Source organism: Gopherus flavomarginatus, chromosome 2, assembly GCF_025201925.1.
Source record: "Gopherus flavomarginatus isolate rGopFla2 chromosome 2, rGopFla2.mat.asm, whole genome shotgun sequence".
In the NCBI taxonomy this organism is placed as follows: Eukaryota; Metazoa; Chordata; order Testudines; family Testudinidae; genus Gopherus; species Gopherus flavomarginatus.
Window position 1 is genome coordinate 206,608,977 of NC_066618.1, and position 23,358 is coordinate 206,632,334.

At 43.3% G+C, this 23,358-nt stretch overlaps 1 protein-coding gene across 1 annotated transcript in view; it reads right to left on the reverse strand.

Moving 5' to 3' along the window:
- CEP192 (centrosomal protein 192) overlaps nt 1-23,358 on the reverse strand; it is a 187,149-nt gene that overhangs the window by 117,091 nt on the left and 46,700 nt on the right. Inside the window, exons 11-16 of the mRNA XM_050938869.1 lie at nt 20,063-20,253; nt 17,023-17,383; nt 16,491-16,655; nt 13,539-13,603; nt 13,240-13,443; nt 11,423-11,549 (exon numbers count right to left, since the gene is read on the reverse strand). Of these exons, the coding sequence (XP_050794826.1) occupies nt 11,423-11,549; nt 13,240-13,443; nt 13,539-13,603; nt 16,491-16,655; nt 17,023-17,383; nt 20,063-20,253 (1,113 nt within the window). The remainder of the gene's footprint in view (nt 1-11,422; nt 11,550-13,239; nt 13,444-13,538; nt 13,604-16,490; nt 16,656-17,022; nt 17,384-20,062; nt 20,254-23,358) is intronic.

The following is a 23,358-nucleotide window of genomic DNA, read 5'->3' on the forward strand; positions in this document are numbered from 1 at the left end:
GTTGGTAGGTAAGACCACATGAAAAGCAAGTCTAAGGGGAAACACAGCTCAAGAGCAGTTTTTTAGAGAGACATTATTAACGGCACAAGAGCAAACTATCCCACTGTGTACGAAAGATAGGAAGTATGGCAAGAGACCACCCTGGCTTAACCAGGAGATCTTCAATCTGAAACTCAAAAGAAAGTCAAACAGAAAGTGGAAGCTACATCAAATTACGAAGGATGAATATAAACAAACACCACACGCATGAAGGAACAAAATTAGAAAGGCCAAGGCAAAAAATGAGATTAAATTTGCTAAAGACAAAGGGTAACAAGAAAACATTCTAGAAACAGCAAGAGGAAAACCAAGGACAGGGCAGGCCATTTACTCAATGGGAAGAGGAAAAAATAACAGAAAATGTGGAAATGGCAGAAATGCTAAATGACTTTTTTGTTTCAGTTTTCACCAAAAGGTTAGTAACCTACTGAACGCTAGTGAAAATGAGGTAGGATCTGAGGCTAAAATAAGGAAAGAATAAGTTAAAAATTACCTAGACAAGTTAGATGTCTTCAAGTCAGCAAGGCCTGATGAAATACATCCTAGTATACTCAAGGCGCTGATTGAGGAGATTATCTGAGCCATTAGCAATTATCTTCAAAAACGCATGGAGTACAGAAGAGATTCTAGAGGACTAGAAGAGGGCAAATACAGTGCCTATCTATCATAAGAGGAATACGGATAACCCAGGGAATTACAGACCAGTCAACTTAACTTCAGTACTCCCTAGAAAGATAATGGAGCAAATAATCAAGCAATCAATTTGCAAACACCTAAAGATAAGAAGATAAGTAACAGTCAACATGGATTTATCAAGAAAAAATGTCAAATCAACCCTAGTAGCTTTTTTTGACAGAGTAACAAGCCTTTTAGATGGCAGGGAAGTGGTAGATGAGGTATACCTTGACTTTAGTAAGGCTTTTGATACTGTCTTGCATGACCTTCTCATAAACTAGGGAAATATAGCCTAGATGGAGCTACTATAAAAGTGGGTGCATAACTGGTTGGAAAACCATTTCCAGAGAGTAGTTATCAGTGGTTCACACTCAAGCTAGAAGGACATATCAAGTGCAGTCCCACTGGGAACAGGCCTGGTTCTGTTCAATATCTTAATAAATGATTCAGATAATGGCAGAGAGAGTATATTTATCAAGTTTGCGGACAATACCAAGCGGGGAGGGGTTGCAAGTGCTTTGGAGGATAGCATTAAAATTCAAAATGATCTGGACAAATTAAAGAAATGGTCTGAAGTAAATAGGATGAAATTTACTAAGGAGAAATGCAAAGTACTTCACTTAGGAAGGAACAGTCCATTGCACACATACAAAATGGGAAACGACTGCCTACAAAGGAGCACTGAGGAAAGGGATCTGGGGGGGCCATACTACACCACAAGCTAAATATGAGTCAACTGTTGCAAAATAAGCGAATATCATTCTGGGATGTATTAGCAGGACTGTTGTAAGCAAGACAAGATAAGTAATTCTTTTGCTCTACTCTGTGCTGATAAAGCCTCAACAAGAGTGTTGTGTCCAGTTCTGGGTGCTACAATTCAGGAAAGATGTGGAAAAATTGGACAGAGCCCAAAGGAGAGCAACAAAAAAAGTTAAAGGTCTAGAAAACATGACATATGAGGAAAGACTGGAAAAAAAAAAAAAGGGTTTAGTCTGGAGAAGAGAAGACTGAGGACACGATAACAGTTTTCAAGTATATAAAAGGCTGTTACAAGACGGAGGGTGAAAAATAGTTCTTGTTAACTTCTGAAGACAGAGCAAGAAGCAATGGTCTTATATTGCAGCAGCAAGGGTTAGGTTGAACATTAGGAAAAGCTTCCTAACTGTAAGAGTACTTAAGAAGTGGAACAAAATTGCCTAGGGAGGTTGTAGGATCTCCGTCACTGGGGTTTTTTTTAAGAACAGGTTAGACAAACACCTGTCAGGAATGGTCTAGTTATTATGTAGTCCTGCTTTCAGTGCAGGGAGTCGGACTAGATGACCTATTGAGGTCCCTTCCAGTCCTACTTTTCTGATTCTATGCCTTGTTTCATAAAACAAGGGATATCACAGCCTGCCTGGCTGGAAAGCACTGGTGAGCAATACTCAACAACAAGATACTCTCAGGTCTAAAAGTCATTTTACATGTAACCCTTTGTTTCCAATACTTCTACTTACCATCACAGGAATCTCTATACTTTGTTAATAAGCTTATTTGTTTTCACTACAAACATATCAAAGTGTTATGTGTTTAATGGAGCTGTGATTTGAGGTCTAACTTGTAAGCTTTTACTGCTTCTTTGGGAGCAGTGAATTGGTAAATATTGAGAGTATCCCGTGGAATAGGGGCCAGACACTCTAGGGAGACACTTGGAGAGCTTGGTGGATGGAGTGTGCCTATCACTAACCTGGGGGGGGGAAGGGATGGGGGGAGAGAGAGAGCGCGCGAGAGCGTGCGCACATGTGCATGGCCTGCATAGACCTAGGGGGGTGCTTGTGTTGCCTGTGGCCGGCGGCGAGATGCCTCACAACCCTAGATACTCCAAGCAAGCATCACACATTTCTCCCACCCTCCCACCAGCTCAGGCTGTGGCGAGGGTGTTGAGCTTCTCTTCGAGTCCCACAACTTCCAATCCAAAGATCAACAACTCCCCGCCGCTACTCCTTTCCCTTCTCATTCTTTCTCCTCTTTTGAAAAAGAACCACTTTTCTCTCCTCTCACCCTCCATGTTGCTCTCACCTACCATCCATCCAACTTTTCCACATCATCCTTCCTCTGATTGGAGAGGAAGAAAGAGCCAAGTGTCAATCTCCCACAGTAACCCTCAGGAACACCAACTTCCATTCGACCCCCTTAGCTACTCACTTCCTCACCCTCAACTCTTCATTTGACCTGCAATCCTCCCTTATTCAATTCTCACACTCACTAAGAGGGCTGTTCACTTTGCTGGTTCTTCACGAACCACTGTGTTCTCTCGCTGCTATAGAATTTACCCTATCTATCACTTGGTCTCATTCAGCAATGCTCAACCCCTCCTCACAACCTGTCACTCAGCTTTTCCATGATTTCCCATCCACCAGTATTGATTACTTCCTTGTGTCTGCTCTCAGCTTTCTCCTTCCTTAGCAGGATTGTTGAGTCTCTGCGTGCTTCACTCCTCTACCCTTGACTCTTTCCCCTCTCTCCCATCACAAGATGCAAAACTGTCAACTCCCCAATCTTGGCTCACTCCCAACATCTTCCTATGACCCTGCTCTCTCACTGCAGAGCATCCCAACATCCTGCTGACTTGCACTAAAAATGTGTTCTCTTCTCCTTCAGTTCTGCTATCTTCCTTGCTAAACAATTATTTCTCCAATTTAATTGAATCTCATTACACAATACCAGTCTGGCACAGAGGCCCACTGGTGCCAACTGGCAAGGGTTCACTGTTCTATAGAAGCAACTCCTATCTCAGACCTGACAAACTCACTACACCCAAAGGACCACTTTCATAGTATTCATCAATAAAGGGCAGCATGTGAGTTCTCTACTGAAGTCTTGTAACTTACTGATACTCATCATTGTGAGATGCGTATACAGGCAATATTTAAGGAATAAGGTAACTATGTTGAAAGTTATGTCCTATGATCTTGGAATTAAAGTAAGTCATCAGGGAATAATGTGTCTTGTTGAGGGCCCATTCAGGTAGGAGGGAGTTGAGCCTCCCTGACTAGCTGATTACATAATATGTTGTTCAATTGTTTTCTCGATTGGTGAAAAGGTAAAGTCAATGGAAAACCACCAAAGAAACCATAAAGAAGTGAAAATGACATGGAAGTGATATGACAGCAAGGGGATTGCCCTGTCTGTGAATGAAGAGAGAATACTGATTCAGTATACCATAGGGTGAAGACCGACCCCCTGGATCCACTCATTGAGAAGGTATCTTGCTAAAGCCAGGGTGCTTCATGAAAGAAGCAGTGCTCCTAGCTCCTTTGAGCTAGCAAATGTTGCAAAAGACTGAACTTTGGGGGTGAGAATCTACTTTATTAGATAAGAAAGGTAACTATTAATAAAGTATAGGCCCTAGTTTTATGATTTTGTATTGTACATAACTGTTTCACACTTGCTTCCACTCAAATCTCTATTCTCTCTCAAGTAACTGTCCTTTTGTTTTACTATAATTGAACTCAAGTGGTGTTAGAGACACAGCAGCACTGGACTAAAGTAAAATTGGGATGCATGGCTCCTTTGGGAATGGAAGATCTGGGATTTCTGTGGCTATCCAGTGATCGGGGCTGAATATCAGAGGGGGACACTAAAGTAGCATCCACAAGGGTGCATCTATTGTTAATCTGCAGGGTAAGGGCACGGCTGGCATAGCCCAAAGAAGAGTGCTTGAGTGGCTGACAGTCTGGTTAAGTTAGGGAGGTAACACCTAACAATGTAGGCAGGCAGCAACAAAGTCAATCACACTCTTGGATACCCTGAGAAACAGCACAACCCGCCACATTTTGACTCCCTCCTCAGACCCTCTACTCCTCCTGCTTGCACTCTCTCCCCTAACAGGATCTCACATGTATCTTCCAAAAGAAAACTGACAAAACATCCCCCTTCACACACACCCTCCTCAGCTTGCCTTCCCTTCTCCTATAACTCTCTGTTCTCCCATCATGGATGCAGAAGTCAGTCTGCTCTTCTACCCTACCCCTTCAATTGCTGCAGTGATCCCATCTCATCTCTTGATCTCCCTTGTGCCTACTCTCATCCTCTCCCTTACTCTTCTCCTTAAGCTCTTGTTTTTCTCTGACTCTTTCCCCTCATAAGACAGGCATGTTCTAGTCTGTCTCATCTTCAAAACCCACCTTGGACTCCACTTGCCTCTCCAACTACCACCACATCTTCCTTTGATATCCAAGCTCACTTAACACGCAGTCTACAACCACTATCTGAAGCTGCTCTCCTGCAGCAATCCAGCCTCCACCTCCTGCACTCCACAGAAACCCCTTGCCAAAAATCACTAATGACCTCTTCCCAGCTAAAGCTCAGAATCAGTTCTTCATCCTCATTGACCTCTCAGCTGTCTCCAACACCACTAATCATACTCTTCTTGAAATCTTTGTCCTCTCCTGGTTCTCCCTCTCTTCAATCACTCCTTAGCATCTGTTTTGGATGACCCTCCTCATGCTCCATCTTTTTTTTGGAGGTTTCACAGGGCTCTGTCCTTAGTTACCTTCTCTTCTCCCTCTACACCTTACCTTTGAGTGATATTTGCAACCACAAGTTCAATTACCATTTCTGTGTGGACAATTCACTGATCTGCATCACTGCTTCAGATCTGTCATCTTCTGCACAATATCAATTCTTGGCCTCTCAGGGTATGTCTACACTACGAAATTAGGTCAAATTTATAGAAGTTGGTTTTTTAGAAATCGTTTTTATACAGTCAATTGTGTGTCCCCCCACACAAAATGCTTTAAGTGCATTAAGACGGCAGACTGCGTCCACAGTACCAAGGCTAGCGTTAACTTCTGGAACGTTGTACTGTGGGTAGCTGTGAGTTGCTACAGTCTCCACTGCCCACTGAGATTCTGCATTGAGATCCCAGTGCCTGATGGGGCAAAAACAGTGTCGTGGGTGGTTCTGGGTACATGTTGTCAGGCCCCCCTCTCCCTCTCTTCCCTCCGTGAAAGCAATGGCAGACAATCATTTCAAGCCTTTTTTCGTGGGTTACCTGAGCAGACGCCATACCACGGCAAGCACAGAACCTGCTCAGCTCACCATCACCGTACATCTCCTGGGTGCTGGCAGACGGACTGCATTGCTACACAGCAGCAGCTCACTGCCTTTTGGCAGCAGACGGTGCATTACGATTGGTAGCCATCATCGTCATATTCCTGGGTGCTCTTTTAGCCAACTTCGGTGAGAACGGTCAGGGGCACCTGGGCAGACATGGGAGTGACTCAGCCAGGTCATTCCCATCTTCTGCCAAGCACCCAGGAGATGACCGTGGCTAGCACTCATACTGCACCATCTTCTGGCGAACTTCCAGGAGATGATGATGGCTAGCAATCATAATGCAGCATCTTCTGCCAAGCACCCAGGAGCTGACGATGGCTTGCAGTCGTACTGCACCGTCTGCTGCCAGGCTAAGATGTAAAAGGTAGATGGATCAAAACAAGAAATTGACCGGATTTGTTGTGTGAAACCAACGGCCTGCTAAATCCAGGGTTTTGAGTTCAATCCTTGAGGGGGCCACTCTGTGCGACAGTTGTTTGTGTTTCTCCTTGATGCAAAGCCACCTCTTCTGTTGATTTTAATTCCCTGTAAGCCATGTCATCAGTCACTCCTCCCTATGTCAGAGCAACAGCTGACAATTGTTTTGCGCAAAACCAGGCGAGGAGGCGACCGCAGCATGGTGATGAGAGGGACATGGTCATAGACTTCTCACAAAGTACAGGCCAGGCAATGTGCCCCAGCAATGTGCACAACATGCTGATGAACTCTGCATGAGCTCTGCAAACACACTGGCCAAACAGGAAATGAAATTCAAAAGTTTGTGGGCCTTCTCCTGTCTACCTGGCCAGTGCATCTGAGTTGAGAACGCTGTCCAGAGCAGTCACAATGGAGCACTCTGCGATAGCTCCCGGAGGCCAATACCGCCGAATTGCGTCCACACTACCCCAAATTTGACCCAGGAAGGCCGATTTCAGCACTCATCCCCTCGGAGGTGGAGTAAAGAAATCGATTTAAAGAGCCCTTTAAGTCAAAAAAAAAAAAAAAAAAAAAAAAAAAAAAAAAAAAGGGCTTCATCGTGTGGATGGGCCCAGGCTTAAACCGAGGTAACGCTGCTAAATTTGACCTAAAATCATATTGTAGACCAGGCCTCAGACATCTCCTCATGGATTCCTAGCTGTCAGTCTAAGCTCAACATGAATAAAACTTAGCTCCTAATCTCGTCCCCAAAGCCCTCCCTGTTACCTATTTTCTCTATCATTGTGGACACCATCATCATCCTACCTATTACTCAGACATTACCATCTTCAACTGACTTCTCTCTAGGTCCTGTGTCCTGTCTGTATCTTGCCAATTCTGAGTAAAATCCTTTAGACATGGCCTTCTCTATCTACACAGCTAAAAAGCTCTTATCCAAATTCTTATCTTGCATCTTGATTACTGCAATGTCCTTGTCCATGAACATGACAAATAAATTTTTACCCATCTCATATCCATTCAGAATACTGCAGCAAAGATCATTTTCCTAACTTGGTACTTTGACCATTTCACCCCTCTTTTGAATCCCTACACTCCCTTTCCCCATTTCTATATCACATGAAACATAAGCTACTTGTAATCAATTTCTAGGCCTTTCACAGTCAATCCCCACCGCACCTCTCTCATTCGCTGTCAAACCGTCAGTGTTCGCTTCTGATCAGTCCATGATGCAGCCTCCTACAAACAAGCAACTTCCTGCTTTCTCCCATGCTACCCCACACACTTGGAGGCACATCCTATAAACATCCACAAAGCTACGTTATCTACCTTCAAATCCCTTCTCAAACCTCTGCTCTAAGAATACAGTTTTTTAAACCCTTCTATTAGCTAACAGCTCAAAGGCAGTTACTTGGTTTCCAAGTCTGTATCCCAAAAGGTGCTGGTTCACAAAAAGAGAATTCAAAAATGTCTCTTCAGAGAACTAAGTAGTAAAGATGGAAGAACCATGCACTCGAGAGAGACTGGTACAGCTCCGACTGAACAGCCAATATTAGGACATGCTTGAAACAGCATTGAAAGACAACCAAACTGAGTAAAACCCCAAATGAAAGGAACTATGGAAACCAACAGAACATTTGCAATAAAAACTTGCACTTCAAGATTTTTTTGTTGAAAGCTTTTAACTCTGCAAAAGAATTATCTTGAACTTCCTAAGGTGACTCAAAGCCTAACTTCAAATCACTGTGCATGCCACTACAATGGTTTCTGATCAAAGCATAGAAAAAATTGCTTGTAAAAGCAAAGTCATCTGGTAGAACTGGCAGCCAGACTGGAGGCATTGAAACCAAGACAAGCAGAAAATTAAAAAAGACATTCAAGTTAAAAGCTATTAATGTACCATGAGCTTTGTCTTATCAGATCTTCCAGATGTTCCTTTAACCTAGAAGTATCGCCACAAAAGCACACTAAAAATCCTGCTACTGTCCTGGAGAAAAGGCAGGTTGGTTTTAGGCCTTGCATTTGAAAAGAGTGGGATTTTTAGCTGCCTTTTCCTGTTGTTGAAGAGCCTTCTGGGAAGTAGCCAGTTGGGGCTTCAATCATTTTCTGTATTGATGTTTAAGGAAGTGTTGACATCTGACTCAAAAGTCCTTTGATAGAGAAGGCGTGTATCACAACTTCCTCTCCTGCCATCAAGAAGAAAGGAGGAAAAAGAGGGCACAACCTGCCTCACTAACTCCTGAAAAGTCAGAGGCTCAGATTCATAGTATACATCATTTTAGTTCATTTCAACACATCAATCTCTCAATTAACAAAATTAAAAGCAAAACCCACACACGGCCAGTGGTCCATCAAGTCCGTTGTTCTGTTTGACAGTGATCAGTACCAACTGCATCAGTAGAAGGTGCAAGAAATCACATAGTGAGAAATTACAATACTCATAGAGGAAGTCTCCTTCTATCTTCCATTGGAGATAGGCTTATAATTGAGGCTTAAGCATTTATATCCCTTCCAAAAGCAGGAAATAGCGAGTAAAAACTTTCCTGTGACATGGGAAATAAAGTCCTGGGCAGAGAAGATTAACTTTCAAGACAGTACACATAAAGGATCCAAAAAAGAGGGAGTTCAAGTCCTCCTCATAGTTCTCTACACTGTACCTGTAGAACTTGAAAAAAGAACTTGATTCAATCTGGCAACACCTTTTTTGTGTTGGAGTTGCAGTTCTTCAGGCAAGGACGGGGCCGCAACATACCAGTCCAACTGAGCCCTGTACCAGTGCTGGCTGGCAGGGAACAGGCAGGGCATAATTCACCCATTGTAGAGTCTGTAAGTGCTGTTTCACAAAGGGAACACCACTTGAACTTAAGCCAGGTGTTTGCAGGACAGCTCTGCCATGCCTGAGTGAACACAGAAGAGTCCAGCAGGGAGGTGCTGCAGCAGCAGATCCAGGTGGTTGTAAAACCATGCTACTATTTATCCAATCCAGAAAAGGAGGAGGAGAAGGAAGATTTTAAAATCGCAACTTCATGAAACAAATAAAAATAAAAATTTTAAAACAAAATGGTCAGGAGAAACTGACCAACTTGTTCCACTGCCAGAAGCAGAAAATCTGGTGCCCTAAACTGAAGGGCAGAATTTAGTCCTGAAGCCTCCAGCAACAACACTGAACTACAATTCCACAGGTCACAGCACTAGCACAATGAATGAATGAGGAGAGAAGCTGTGCAATAGAAAGTAAGTGTCACTGAAAAAAGAAAACGGATGAAGGTTTTAGATTAGTGAATCGTATTATTTCTCGCGTTCACTTGTGGACAGCTCATAGTATAAGGCATTGTGGATTAAGAGGAAATCAGAGTTGCTTGGGCATAGAAATATTAACATATGGTACTTAATCTATTTCAAATCCCTAAACAGCAAGTAACAGAGTGTGTTGTCATAAAGTAGGCCTAATTGCTACAAAGGTTACTTCATTATAACACACACTAAATCCCCATCAGGGCACTTGAAAGAAGTCAGTGATGGGTTTCTGAACCTGATAATTTAGGGAAGTTGAAATTTATTAATTCCAACTGGTGGAGACTAAATGTGTACTTTTGCCAGTTTTCCCCTCAAACAGCCCTCCTATATGAGGTACAGAATTAGTTTAGAATAGTTGATTGCTCTCCAAGATGGCAGCCAGAGCTGTCACTTGATGGCACTGGGGGCCACAATTCTTGTTGCAAAGAGCATGACATCTTTAGAAACATCATCAAAAAAATTTGTGTTGCAGAAAAAAGTCTGATATTCGATCTTCTCATTGGTGCACCCGTCTGTGGGTTTTGAGGTCAATGCACCGGAACAGAGGTCCTATTTGTGGACCTCCCAAAGTTTATTATAGCCAGCATTGCTTTGAGAAAGGCATAGGATGCTTTAAAGTCCTCTTATAGTGCGCTCTTGATCTTTTGGTCAGAGGTTCTTTGGGTTGCTAACTGCTGCAGGGGAGATTGCCATGTCTTGTCAATGACAAAAACAGATGCCACCAACAACATGCAGTTTATTCCTGGATGCGTTCAAATTTCAGAGCTTCTTGGCAGTCTCTTTCCTTCACTTAGAATTTTCCTCTCTTCTTGTAAGACTTATTCCAATGAGGCATGAAAGGGAATAATAAAGTCTACAATAGTTTTAAAATAGGAGACACTTTTCTTTAGTTTTGATTCACTTTCATGATGATTTCAATAGCTACTATGATTCTCCTGGTCATTTTCTCAATCAATTTCAGAGAGTGTGGGTGTGTTGTTTATTGGGTTCCTCACCTTTATGGCGTGATTCCAAAAGGGTATTGTCTTCCTGAGAGGAGACATGTTTTTGGCTGACATTGTGCTGCTCCTGGGGAAAGAGGCTGGATAGGGAAGTATTAAGAGGAAGTTTGAGTGCTGGACCCTGACAAGGAAGAAAGTATGAAACATTTAAGATTCTGAGGCTTTTCCTCTCCTAAGCTATAAAAGCGTACATCTCTGGGACCTTAATTCTGCAACGAGGAGGGAACCTGAGGATGCTTGACTCCCCTCTCCACTCCCCAGGCAACAATTATCTATTCTATTCGATAAGTGAACTATGGGATTTTTTCCTTTAAAAGGGATGTCCAGACTAGGGTCAGAGAAATGTTCCACCCCAATAACATTTACCCTCTGCTCAGAAACAAAAGCTTGTTTTTCCCACCACTTCAAAACAATTCAATAAAATAAATTACTGAACGTTCTAGGTTATGACCCTCGCCCTTGCCTTGCCCACCCAATGTCTACTGTCTCTCCAGGTAGGGACCTAGTCTTGTGTTCTTGTACAAGAGTAGACCTGTAGATGATGTTGCATAAATAGTATTTAACTAGTAACAAGCTAAATAAATGTTAAGTGTCCCAAAGTGATCCACAAGACTTGAAAATGTAATTTCCTGCAATTTTCCAGTGTTCCTTACAGATGCTGAGATGGCCAGAACAATTCAAGTCTCTCTCCAGCACTAGGACTTCATGCTGTCCTCAAATATTTTGTGTTCTTTAAACTTAGAAAATAACTACTGGTGAAAAATTTTTCAGTGATTGCCCCCTTTAAGAGTTTATTCATAATAGTCTTCACAAATTCTAATTTTAGTGGTTAGGAATATTCACATATAGCAAACAGTTCACAAATTGATCCTGCTACTTTACCCATTTTATAGTACCTGGAAAAAACGTATCAGAAATTTGTGAACTCTCTTGCTCAGAGTTGCCTCTTGATGCATCAGACTGCCTTAACAAAGCTACAGGTTGCCTTTTCTCTGGAGATGTAATATGATAACCAAAAGATGGCTGTAAAAAATAAGTCAGTTAGTGATTTTTTCCTCAAGTAGTTTTATAACATCCTAAAAATTGTCTGTAGAGAGTTTAGATAGCACATACAAAAAAACATACCTAACTGTTTTCACTGTTAAAACATTTCTGTTTAGTTGAACAGATTTTTCTCACTCTATCACGTAAGAGGATAATCTCCACAGATCACCAATGATCCTCCTGTATCTGGCCTACTTTTACTATATACTATAGCCCAGGGGTGGGCAATAATTGTTGCAGGAGGGCCACTCCACAAATTTTGGTAAGTTGTCACAGGCTGCACATTTCTACTATATTAATGGAGGGGGTGCAGGGTCTGGGAGGGAGTTGGGTGCAGGAGGGAGCTCCAGGCTGGTACACAGTGTTGGGGTGCTGGAGAGGGTGAGAGGTGTGAGTTCTGCGAGTTTGGTGCAGGAGGGGGGTCTGGGCTGGGGATTGGGATGCAGGAAGGGGTGCAGTGTCTGGGAGGGAGTTTGGGTGCAGGAGGGTGTTCTGACCTGGGGGAGGGGTGCAGGAGAGGGTGCAAGGTGTAGGCTCTGTCTGGAAGGCGCTTACCACAGGCAGCTCCTGGCTGGCAGCACAGCAGGGTTCAGGCAGTCTGCCTGCATACCATGGCCCCACGCCACACCCAGAAGCAGCTGTGGCCGGCTGCTGCTTGCGCACCTCTTGGGGGGAGGGGGACAGTGGGTGTCTGTGCACCGCCCACGCCTGCAAGCACTGGCCCCCGCAGCTCCCATTGGCTGTTTTCTGGCCAATGGAAGCTTTGAGGACAGTGCTGGGTGCAGCGGCAGTGCACAGGGGCCACCTCCCCAACCACCATGGACGCGTAGAGATGGGCCAGCAGCAGCCGGCCGCTTCCAGAAGCAGTGTGAGGCCACAGCAGGCAGGCAGCCTGCCTGAGCGCCCCGCTGTGCAGAGAGACTTTTAGCAGCCTGGACTCTGAGATCTCGAGGAGGAAGAGGAGACCAGACAGAAATGTTAGATGGGCTGAATCCAGCCCGAGGGCCGTATTTTGCGCACCCCTGCTATAGCCCAATGTACAATATTACTTCATCAAAAGGTGGAATTTGAAACCTACTGGTAGTCAAAGTGGCCCCTTAAATAACACAAGGCATGCTCTATACCCGCTCTCTAATAACTCTCAGCCTGAGAACAAAACTAATCCAATATCTCTCACATGCTAGAGCAGAGAATTATTGGCAACTAGATTAGTCTAGAACAGGGGTAGGCAACCTATAGCACGCGTGCCAAAGGCAGCACATGAGCTGATTTTCGGTGGTACTCACGCTGCCCGGGTCTTGGCCACTGATCCAGGGGGCTCTGCATTTTAAGTTAATTTTAAATGAAGCTTTTTAAACATTTTAAAAACCTTATTTACTTTATGTACAACAATAGTTTAGTTATATATGATAGACTTATAGAAAGAGACCTTCTAAAAACGTTAACATATATTACTGGAACGCAAAACTTTAAATTAGAGTGACTAAATGAAGACTTGGCACACCACCTCAGAAATCTTCTAGACCAGGGGTCAGCAACCTAAGACTCTTCTGGAAGCATCAGTTACAAATGAAATAGAAGAACAGAGTTCCAGCTATGTTCCTCTTATCCTTTTCTTCTTTGCATTGAAGTCCAGTTCTTTGCATTAAAATGTTTATCAGCCACCTACCCTTCTCACATCACTGCCTCCGCCAAGACAGCCAAGAGCTTCCGATCTCTGACCAAAGAACTCCCCCAAAGACAAACGTAAGTAGCTAGCGTCTTTACTAAGATCAGATGTTGTTTGGGATGCCTTCAGCAGGTTATAGCTATTGGCAGATTTCCATGATGTATCCTCTACTTCAGATGTATTGTGTGTGTCTATTTTTTCTTCCTGTGAATGAAAAAATCATTTTGAAAGTTGCACAAAATAAGTGAAATCATCCTTCTGCAGTTCTCAGATAGTTAACTTTTTATAAAGTCACTAACCTGCAAAAATCTGTGATCTCTCTCAAATTCTTCTTGATCTTGTGCGATCTTAGCTATTGCTTCAGCTTTAAAAAATGAAAATAATTAACTACAACATAGCCATTGATATAAAACTGATTTGAACTTAAAATTTCATAAGTTTGCAGCATTCTTCCAAGTCAATGACAAATTCTTTCTACTAAACTATGTGTAATTATGCATACAAGGCAGCAATGGCCAGATTTACAAAGGTATATACACATACAAAGATGCAAGTGGGGAATTTACTAAAGCCCCTGCTTTGAATATCTTCGTAAATCTAGCCTCTACTCTTTAGGAGTAAAAAAAATTAAGCTTTCCTTTTAGATGTAATTTAGTCCTCCTGGCATTAAAAACAGCCAAAACTGTCAATACTTTTTTGGTACAGTGTCTGTAGCAATAGTCTTCAACACTGTAGGGCCTATCTCAAACACAACTCTGAACCCGTTTTTGACTTTCAAACCCATGTATCCTCTATGAAAAATTATCTTCAAAGTTTCAAAATGCCTCCCTCAAATTACAGCATTTCAGAGTTGTAGTGTACTAGTTTTTGCAATATCCATACACAATAACCAATATGGTAAATTTAACACATCTTTTATGTTTTAGATGTACATGCTTGAATTGCAACTACATTACTAGCATACACAAAATAATAAATGCTTTGGTCCCTACAATGAGCAGTTGTGATTGAGAACATAGGTCTATCATAAGGTTGCCATGCAAGCTTACTTGTGTCCTTGTACATGTGCATTATGATACAGTCTTTAATTCTATGATCACACAATGTAGCAACCCTGTTCATTCAGTGTACAGGATGAACTGAGAATGTTACAGGGTTGTGTTGCGAAGTAAGGCTGTTTTCCACATGACCTTTGACTCATCTGAAGCAGAAGTTGGAAGGTGTTCAGTAAATGAAGGGGTGCACCAGGTCATATGTGGGGGAAGATGATCTGATGGTTAAGCACTTCAACTGGCAACTAGGATAACTCCTATCCTTGCTCTGCCAAAGACTTCTAAAAATTATTAAGTCACTATAGCAGCTACTCCTGAAGATTTTGATTAGTTTTGTGTTCCTACAATTCTGCGCACATCACTTGAGATGCCGAGAACCTAGCTTTCAGAAATGCTAAGCACTCATACCTGAAGTTTATAGGGGCTGCAAATGCTCAGTACCTTTGGAAAATGCATCCACTAGAGCAGTGGTTCTCAAACTTTTGTAGTAGTGACCCCTTTCACACAGCAAGCCTCTGAGTGCAACCCATCTTATAAATTAAAAACACCTTTTTTATATTTAACGCTATTATAAATGCTGGTGGTGAAGTGAGGCTTGGGGTGGAGGCTGACCACTCGCGACCCCCCCAGGTAAACCACATGACCCCCTGAGGCGTCACAACCGTCAGTTTGAGAATCCCTGCCCTAGAGGTCTCAAGTTGTGCACCCAAAGTTAATGAAAGTTTACATTTCTGTCCAAGTCTGTTTGCACTTCAGTTCCCGGCTGTAAAATAGGGATATTACTTCTATTATTTACCAAGGTGATGATAAAAAATAAATTGTCTGTGAGGCATTCACTCTGGTGGTGACCAAAATAAGAAAGCCCATGCAGAAATAAAATTTTCCACATTCAGTGCAACGTTTGACTGGCATGTAGTAAATATGACATGGGCCCATACTCTGAATAAGTATGCAGCAGTGAATGGCAGCCTCATTCACTGAGCACCATATATCCCAGCGAGTGAGGGTTGTGTCCTGTGGAAAAGGACTCATAGAACTAAGACCATCATAATGCAGGTGCGTGCGCGCGCACACACACACACACACACACACACACACGGAAAGAAATTAAGGTGCATAATACAGATTTAAGGTTTTTTCCTAACTTAGGAATTGACTTTGCAATCTTCACGTATTTAGTATGTAATTAGAATATATACAGCTCAGAAAATGTAGCATTCCATGGAACTACAGATGTTAAAGGAGAGAAAAAACATTTTGCTAGGGAGTTTCCAGAAGTTTTGGGACTCTTCCACATACATTGGGTGATACAGAATTATTATAATAGCCTCTCTGTGGGATTATAGGGTGGTAGTGACTAATTTCCAAAAGCAATTTTGTTCTACATTTCTATACCATTTGGACAGCCAGTTCACTTACACAACAGCAATCAGACACGTCTGTGTGAGAGTCATCAGATCCTTTAAACTACAATCCTCACTGGAGGATGGAAGAAGACATGGGAAAGAAACCATTTAGCCGTATGTAAGGCTAAGATTTTGTCATGGTTATTTTTAGTAGAAAAGTCATGGACAGTTCATGGGCAATAAACAAGAATTCACGGAAGCTGTGACCTGTCTGTGACTTTCGCTGCTGCAGCTCCATGGTTTCTCTCACCATCGTGGTGGCTGGGAGCACTGGGGTTCTCCCTCCACCCACAGCAGCTGAGAGCTGTAGGGTGACTATATTTCCCAAAGAGAAAATGGGATACCCCAGCTGCTTGCTTGAGGCATTCCCCTCTCCCCACGAGGCTGTCACCCATCACTGGAACCCTGAGTACCCCCCACTCAGGAGCCTGTCACCTGTCGCTGGAACTTTGCAGCACCCCAGTCAATTGTCGCTGCTGTCGCCGGAACCCTGGCAGGATCCCACTGGCTGTCACCTCCACAGTCCTGCAGCCCCTGGGGCTAAAGCAGAGAATATCACGAAGATCTCTGGAAGTCATGGATTCCGTGGCTTCCATGACCTCAGTGACATAAACATAGCCTTAGCCATATGATCCAGTCTTGGGAAATCCACAGATTCCAGGACCAGAGACTTATACTTGACACTAAAGACTGTGGTAGCACCAATCATTACTATGATCATGTATTGGAAAGAAAGCAGTCTTAATTATATGCAACCAAGTAGTCAGTAGAACAAGAAAAAAAGGTTACTTACATGCAGTTATGAAGTCCTCACTTATTTTATTGTCTGTATGCAGATTTAAGTCTTGCTCTTTATCAAATGAGGTATAATATGCCAGATCAGTCACCCATTTTCCCTCTTCATTTTGATAGACAACACTGTGTGGTGGGTCATCCAGGTCATAAAATGCTGAATTTACTTTAGAGCAAGATACAGGGGTACAAAACAAAGTAGTCTCTTAAATTCTAGCAATTTATTTGCTGGTAGTTACATTTTCTAACTTGTAATTTATATTAGTTAATGTCACTGAAATAACATTTTTATGAACTGTACGACACGCCACAATTCAAGTTTTACTATGCGATTTAATCTATTAAATATCATCAATAAAACAATGGTATTCAGAATTGAACTAGATATTTCTTCTAGTTAAGTTAGGCTTAGATCTTTTCTTATAAACTTCTGGTATATTTAGGAAAAAGCTTACCTTGCAATTTTAGTTCCCTCACTATACAAACCAATCTTGTGTCATTTGCCCTAATGGGCTATTTTTACAGCAACTAACCTTCTTCTGCTGCATCTTGATATTCATTTGCTCTACCACCAGCAGTTGGAGATAGGTAAGTATCAGCCAGACCAAGTCCACACTCATCAACTAGATTTATATCAGTCACAGCTGCATTTTCATTGACAGGACTTTGAGGAGCTGTGTCACACACAAATACCCCATCTGTCAAGGGCAATACTTCTTCAGCATCAGATGAAAAGGCATGACACAAGTTAGAGAATTGTGTTCTCTGCTCTAAAATAGCATCGGAGAGATCAACCACAGTCTTATTGACACTCATGTGCTGAAGATATAATGAATCTAGTTTGAATTCAGCAACGCTGATGGAATTTAGTACATCTTCACCATTAATGGCATCCTTAAGAATAAAAAAAAATTAAAGTAGTTCGCACATTATCTGTACACACACCAAACTAGTAAGTGTTTCTAGTTAGATTTGGCCTTAAGCCATCTTGTCCAGTTTACACAGATTAGATGATTGTTTTAAGTAGCAGCTGAATATAGAATGCACATTTAAACTAAAATTAAAATAATTTGGACTAATTTTTAGTAATTACTTAAATTAGGAACTACTAACATTAACATGCAGTCTTATTAGACTCTCTCTTATGTTATGATACCATTTGATGACGCTGAAGTCATTCTATCACCATTTCCAATTGGATCCACGCTATATTCTTAAGGCTGGCTATAATCGAGTAAAATGAAGACCTCAACATATACTCAAACTTAACTTATTCCCAGCCAAAATACCCAAACTACATTACATACTCTCAACTTGAACAGATTGTATGAGAAACTTACATTACAAGGATGTAATTATTCCCAAACCAAGCATTACAAACACTGGAACTTTATAGTTAGGATTACAAATAACAAATCAAAACAAGCCAAACTATGGAAATACATAGTAAGACAGAAACAATATCACCTGTGCCCTGTAGTGATGTCATACAATTATGATTAAGACAGTTCTAATGTTTGTGGCCCCACATTAGTTTTTTTCATATTCTCTTCCCCTCGTGGGGTATTAAGCAGCAAGGTTATTAATATTATGCTGAAGCTGCATTTAAGATAAATAAGAAGGGATACATTAAGCAGGATTCAATGAACAGTCTCAGGAAAGCCTGAAAATTACATCCCAGATCTCCTAAGCCAATGCCACAAATTTAAGGAATCAGGAAGGACGGGGTCACAAGGAAAGAGACCTGAACATTTGTAGTGACCAAATACAGTGATACTTGTATACAAGAGACAACTATCTTTTTAGGAAAGCTATTTTAAAACCGCCCTGAAACAGTCCAGAGATTACTCCTGAGGGAATTCTGCACCACTGAGCACGCCCAGAATTTATGTCCCCTGCAGATTTCTTTTCTTCTCTGCAGAAAAATGACTTTCTGCTGGGGAAGCAAAACGAAACTGCAAGAATGGTCATACGACCCTTCCCAGCAGTATGTTTCAGGTGCCCAGGGCAGCCGGCAGAGAGGTAAATCCCTGTGGGGCAGGGGGTGGGACTAGGGAAGACCCAGCTGGTGGCTCCTACCATGTGATGGGCTCAACTGCTAGTCCCAGCCGGGCTCTGGAGGATGGGACTTCCTCTTCCCCTGCATGATACCCAGGGTCAAGTCAGACCCACCCCTAGATTTCTCCTTCAGCTGAAGGAAGCTCTGCAAAACAAACACATATCCGTCCTTCCCGCCCTCCCCCGCCCCAGTTTCCTGCACCCATTGCTCCTCAACTTCAGGGGGAAGGATCCCTGTACAGGGAGCTGCTCCCCCATCCACCCAACCCCCAGGCATCCCAAACCCCCTCATAATGAGACCCTCCCGCTGAGTCTCACCTCCCCACACACACTCAACCTCCCCCTCAATGAGCTGCATTCTCCCTGCACCTGGATCACCTCGCCAAGCCACCCGCACCCAGATCCCCACTCTACCCCACCAAGCCCCAACCAGCTGCACCTGGATCTCCACCCCATTGAGCCCCACTCCCCCAGAATCTGTACCCACCCCAAATGAGCCCCCACATCCAATCCCCCCACAGAGATCTATCCTCCCACACACCCAGATTCCCCCTCCTCCCACTGAGCCCCAACCACCTTCACCCAGACCCCTCTGAAGAGTCCCATTACCATTGAACCTAGAACCCCACAACAAGTCTCCATGCATCCAACCCCCCCGCCCCAGCACTCACCCAGATCCCCACTGAGCTGCACGCACCCAAACTGCCCCACACAGAATCCTCTCAACCCACACCTGGATCCCCCCCCACACTAAGCCCCTCCACACTGGGATCTTTCCTTGCTGAACCTGCCTGCCCACCCCTGGTGCACCTGGCACAGAGGGGCAAGGTGCTGGGTGTTTCTGGGGCAGAATCATTTATTGCAGCGTGTCAGGGTTGGGTGCAGCCTCACCACTGAGTTCATGTGCCATGGGGAACTGCACAGTCATCTTCCACCTCTGTGAAGGCAGTGGCTTGTGCTCCACAATGCCATGCTGAAGCCTCCACATTTATTTGACAAATATTTTAAAATTCTGCAAATTGTATGTGCAGAATTTTTATTTTTGTGTGTGCAGATTTAAATTTTTGGCATAGAACGCCCTCAGGAGTAGGAGATACTAGTCTTTATTATATGGCCACCTAAAGAGGACCCATGTGAACTAACTCTGCTTCCTCTCTTCTGGAGTCTTCCCTCTGCTCTAAGGGCTGACTCAGAAGTACAGTTCCAGTACACATCAGCCCATTCAGCACTGTCTTGGAAGAGGGGGAGAGAGGATGAGATTGTATAGACTAGGTATAGATCTACTCCCTGCTCATCGCTAGAGGAGCAATATCCCTTCTGCTTCACTCCCACTATAGAGCCAAATAGGATGTTTATTGACACCTGGAGTTGCAGACACATTGCCAAGGACCCCACATTGATAACACATAAGTCCTCAGAAAATTAAGACAATACTTTAATACAGAAGCATTCAACCACAAAAAAAAATGGATTTTTTTTCTTTGTTGTAACAAAAGTTTGAGGAATTGCTTGTACCTCATTGTGAGTAGGAATATCATCAAGAGTCATATATTTGGAAGAAGCCTGGACTAAGACTTCATTTTCTTCTCCAGTTATGTTTCTTCCAATTCCCCCTGTATCAAAACACTGTATGTTAGGGGGAAATAGTGGTACCAAAGCTGTTCCTTCACTTCCACTACCAAGATCTCCAGGGCCACAACCATTTCCTGCAGCACAAGAGAAATAAAGTGGTTTGCTAGTATTAATTTAAGTTTTCTGCTGTGAGAACACCCACAAAGTGGTTCACTTTGGAAACACTTACCATGAGGTAATTTTGGCTCTCTTGTAACTCACTAACATCCAATGATCTTAAAAACTGATCTTTGAGTTGTCTAATCCAGGGGTTCTCAACCTGGGGGTCGGGACCCCTCATGGGGTTGCGAGATTATTACATGAGGGGGTCACGAGCTGTCAGCCTCCACCCCAAACCTCGCTTTGTCTCCAGCATTTATAATGGTGTTAAATCTATAAAAAAAAGTGTTCAATTTATAGTGGAGCGTCAGACTCAAGAGGCCTGATATGTGAAAGGGGTCACCAGGACAAAAGTTTGAGAACCAGTGGTTTAATCTGAATTGGAGTGTTATTTCTTATGTTGCTAAGCAAAACATAAAAGCTCAATGTGGTCCAAAGTCTGCATAGCAGGTCAAAACTGAGAGGGTAGCTTGTTGGGTCAGTAATAACATGTTTGTTTTAAACAACAGATGAAGTTCAGACACTTGGCAATTCCCTGGCTTGACCCAAAGACATGAGGTGGTCACATGTGTTCCACAGTAGTTTAACATGCAGTCATTTAGGGCAAAGGATCAAAACATAAGGATTACAAACAGGTTTCAAGGGCTACCTTTGTTTAGTGACCAGATGTATCCACAAACTCTGGTGTAACGTGGTCCCAGTATGGAAAAGGTTTAGAAGCATCAATCTAGAGTATCCTGAAAATCTGATTTCCTATTTTCCTTTTGTATACCATAACTTATCTGTTTCAGTGCTATTTGAATATGAATATAGAAAGGCAATTTGCCTTTTAGTTTGCTGCTTTTGAGTCTCAGTCTGAATGATGGTTGCCGTTTCTTTGTCCATTCTGTTCTACTGAGGAAATAATCCTGAAGTTTGAACTATTTGCAATACTATGATTTTTGAAGGTTAGGTTACTAGGCAAGTTGCTCAAACAACTATTTGCAGGTGCAAAACACTAAGTGATTCTATTAAAATTTACAGTATGTAAATAAGTCTAAAGCATGCATTATAAGCAGAACTGGCAAGTAGAAATTTTTGCCAGGCTGTCATCACCTTCTGCAGTTCAATTTATTAAATAAAAACTGCTTAAGCTTTATGCTGTTATGGTTGAAGAGAACTTACCAAACATGTACTGAATGTAACTAATGCAGTAATGTCTTACTAAGTATGCAGAGACAGCCAGCACTGCCACTATTAGGGGAGATAAGGGTAGAGCAGTCAGAGTACAGTGTATTAGGTGGATGTTCACCATTGTAATAGAGGGCCTTGGGGATCCAACCTACCCCATCCAAGCTCTGTGAGTGTGGGACCTCCTTAATGACACACCACCGTGCCAGCAGATGGCTCTGTCTTGCTGCACTTACTTCTGCCTCCCTCAGAGCCAGGGGCAGTTCCAGGCCCCGGCACGCCAAGGGTGTGCTTGGGGCGGCATGCCGCGGGGGGCGCTCTGCCAGTCGCCAGAAGGGTGGCAGGTGGCTCCAGTGGACCTCCCGCAGGCGCTCCACCAAAGCCACGGGACCTGCGGAACGCAGGACCAGCAGACCCTCCGCAGGCATGCCTGCGGGAGGTCCACCAGAGCCGCCTGCTGCCCTCCTGGCGACCAGCAGAGCACCCCTGCGGCATGCTGCCGTTCTTGGGGCAGCGAAATGTCTAGAGCCACCCCTGCTCAGAGACCTCTGCTTGGGTGGCCCCCACATGCAGAAATCTTTGCTAGTGTGGCAGGAACTCTCTTAAACGTTAAGAGCCTGCTGACTGTTAGGGTGCTGTTAACAGGGCCAACTCCCTAGAAAAGAGTGCCCTGCTACAATGAAAGGGAGGGCACCCACCACTGCTGGTTTCTGGATGGTTGTGGATTCTGCTCCTCAGTCTGCTGCTCCCTGTATTTGGGCAGGCTGGGGGTATGTTATTAGGGTGGCCCACTATTAACTGATTCGTATATGGAGGGGGCAACAGTAATGAGGGGATGGTTTGAGACTTCAGCTTCCAGGAGACTACTTTTTAGGCCCAACCTAGTCAACAAAAGACTAAGCACAAGGGATGTAACTCAAAAGCATCCACATACTTTGACATGGCAAGCAGGCTTATTACTTGGGCTAGTAGGTGTAGGGTAAATTTTTGTAGTCATGTTTATAACCACACCAACAACTCCATGAGGAGCATACTAAGGCTGTACAGTTAAACCAGCTGAAGTGAAAGAGTTAGTCTTCTCCTATTTTGCCTTGTTTTCTATGTTGATCAGGCTGTCCCAGTGGAAAAGGTAGGTATTTCTACAGAGATTAAGGCAGAATTGCTTTCTTTTAGGGAAAGACGTGTCAATTCCCAACAATTTCAACATAGCTTTCGAATCTTTGAGACCGTGGAACATTTCAGCCTACTTCTGCGAGAAGAGATAGGACCTTCAAAAAAGAGATCCTGCATAGTCTGCTGGACTTCCTGCTGAAGGCCCAAGGAGTGAAGCCATGAACATCTGTACATATCGCAGATGCCACGACTCTGGTCCCCGAATCTGCCTCACCTAAAAATGATTGCAGAGAGTGTGAGCAATCATCTTGCCCTCGCCTAACTGAGCCTGGAATTCCTGTCCGGCATCCTCTGGCAACTTGTCTGAGAACTTAAGCATATTGCCCAAGAGGGAGATGATGTATCTATCCAATAATGCTTGTGGATTAGTAATGTGGAATTGTAGACAAGATGCAGAATAAATTTTTCTACCAAACAAGTCTAACTTCTTTATCTTCTTGTCCTTTGAGGCAGAAGAGGGACAACCCTGATGCACTCTTTCATTCATTGCTGAGACAACTACAGAACCTTGAGAAGGATGGGTATGTAAATGTTCATATATTTGAAAACAGACATGGTACATTCTCTCCGTTCTTTTAGCTGTCAGAGGCAAAGAGGATGGCATCTGCTACAAGGATTTGGCAGGCTCTAGTATGTTGTCACTATTAGGCAGAACTATGCTAGAAGGCCCTGCTGAACTCAGAATGTCCACAAGTCTATGAGAAATCTCCTGGACCCTCTCCAAAACTATACCATGC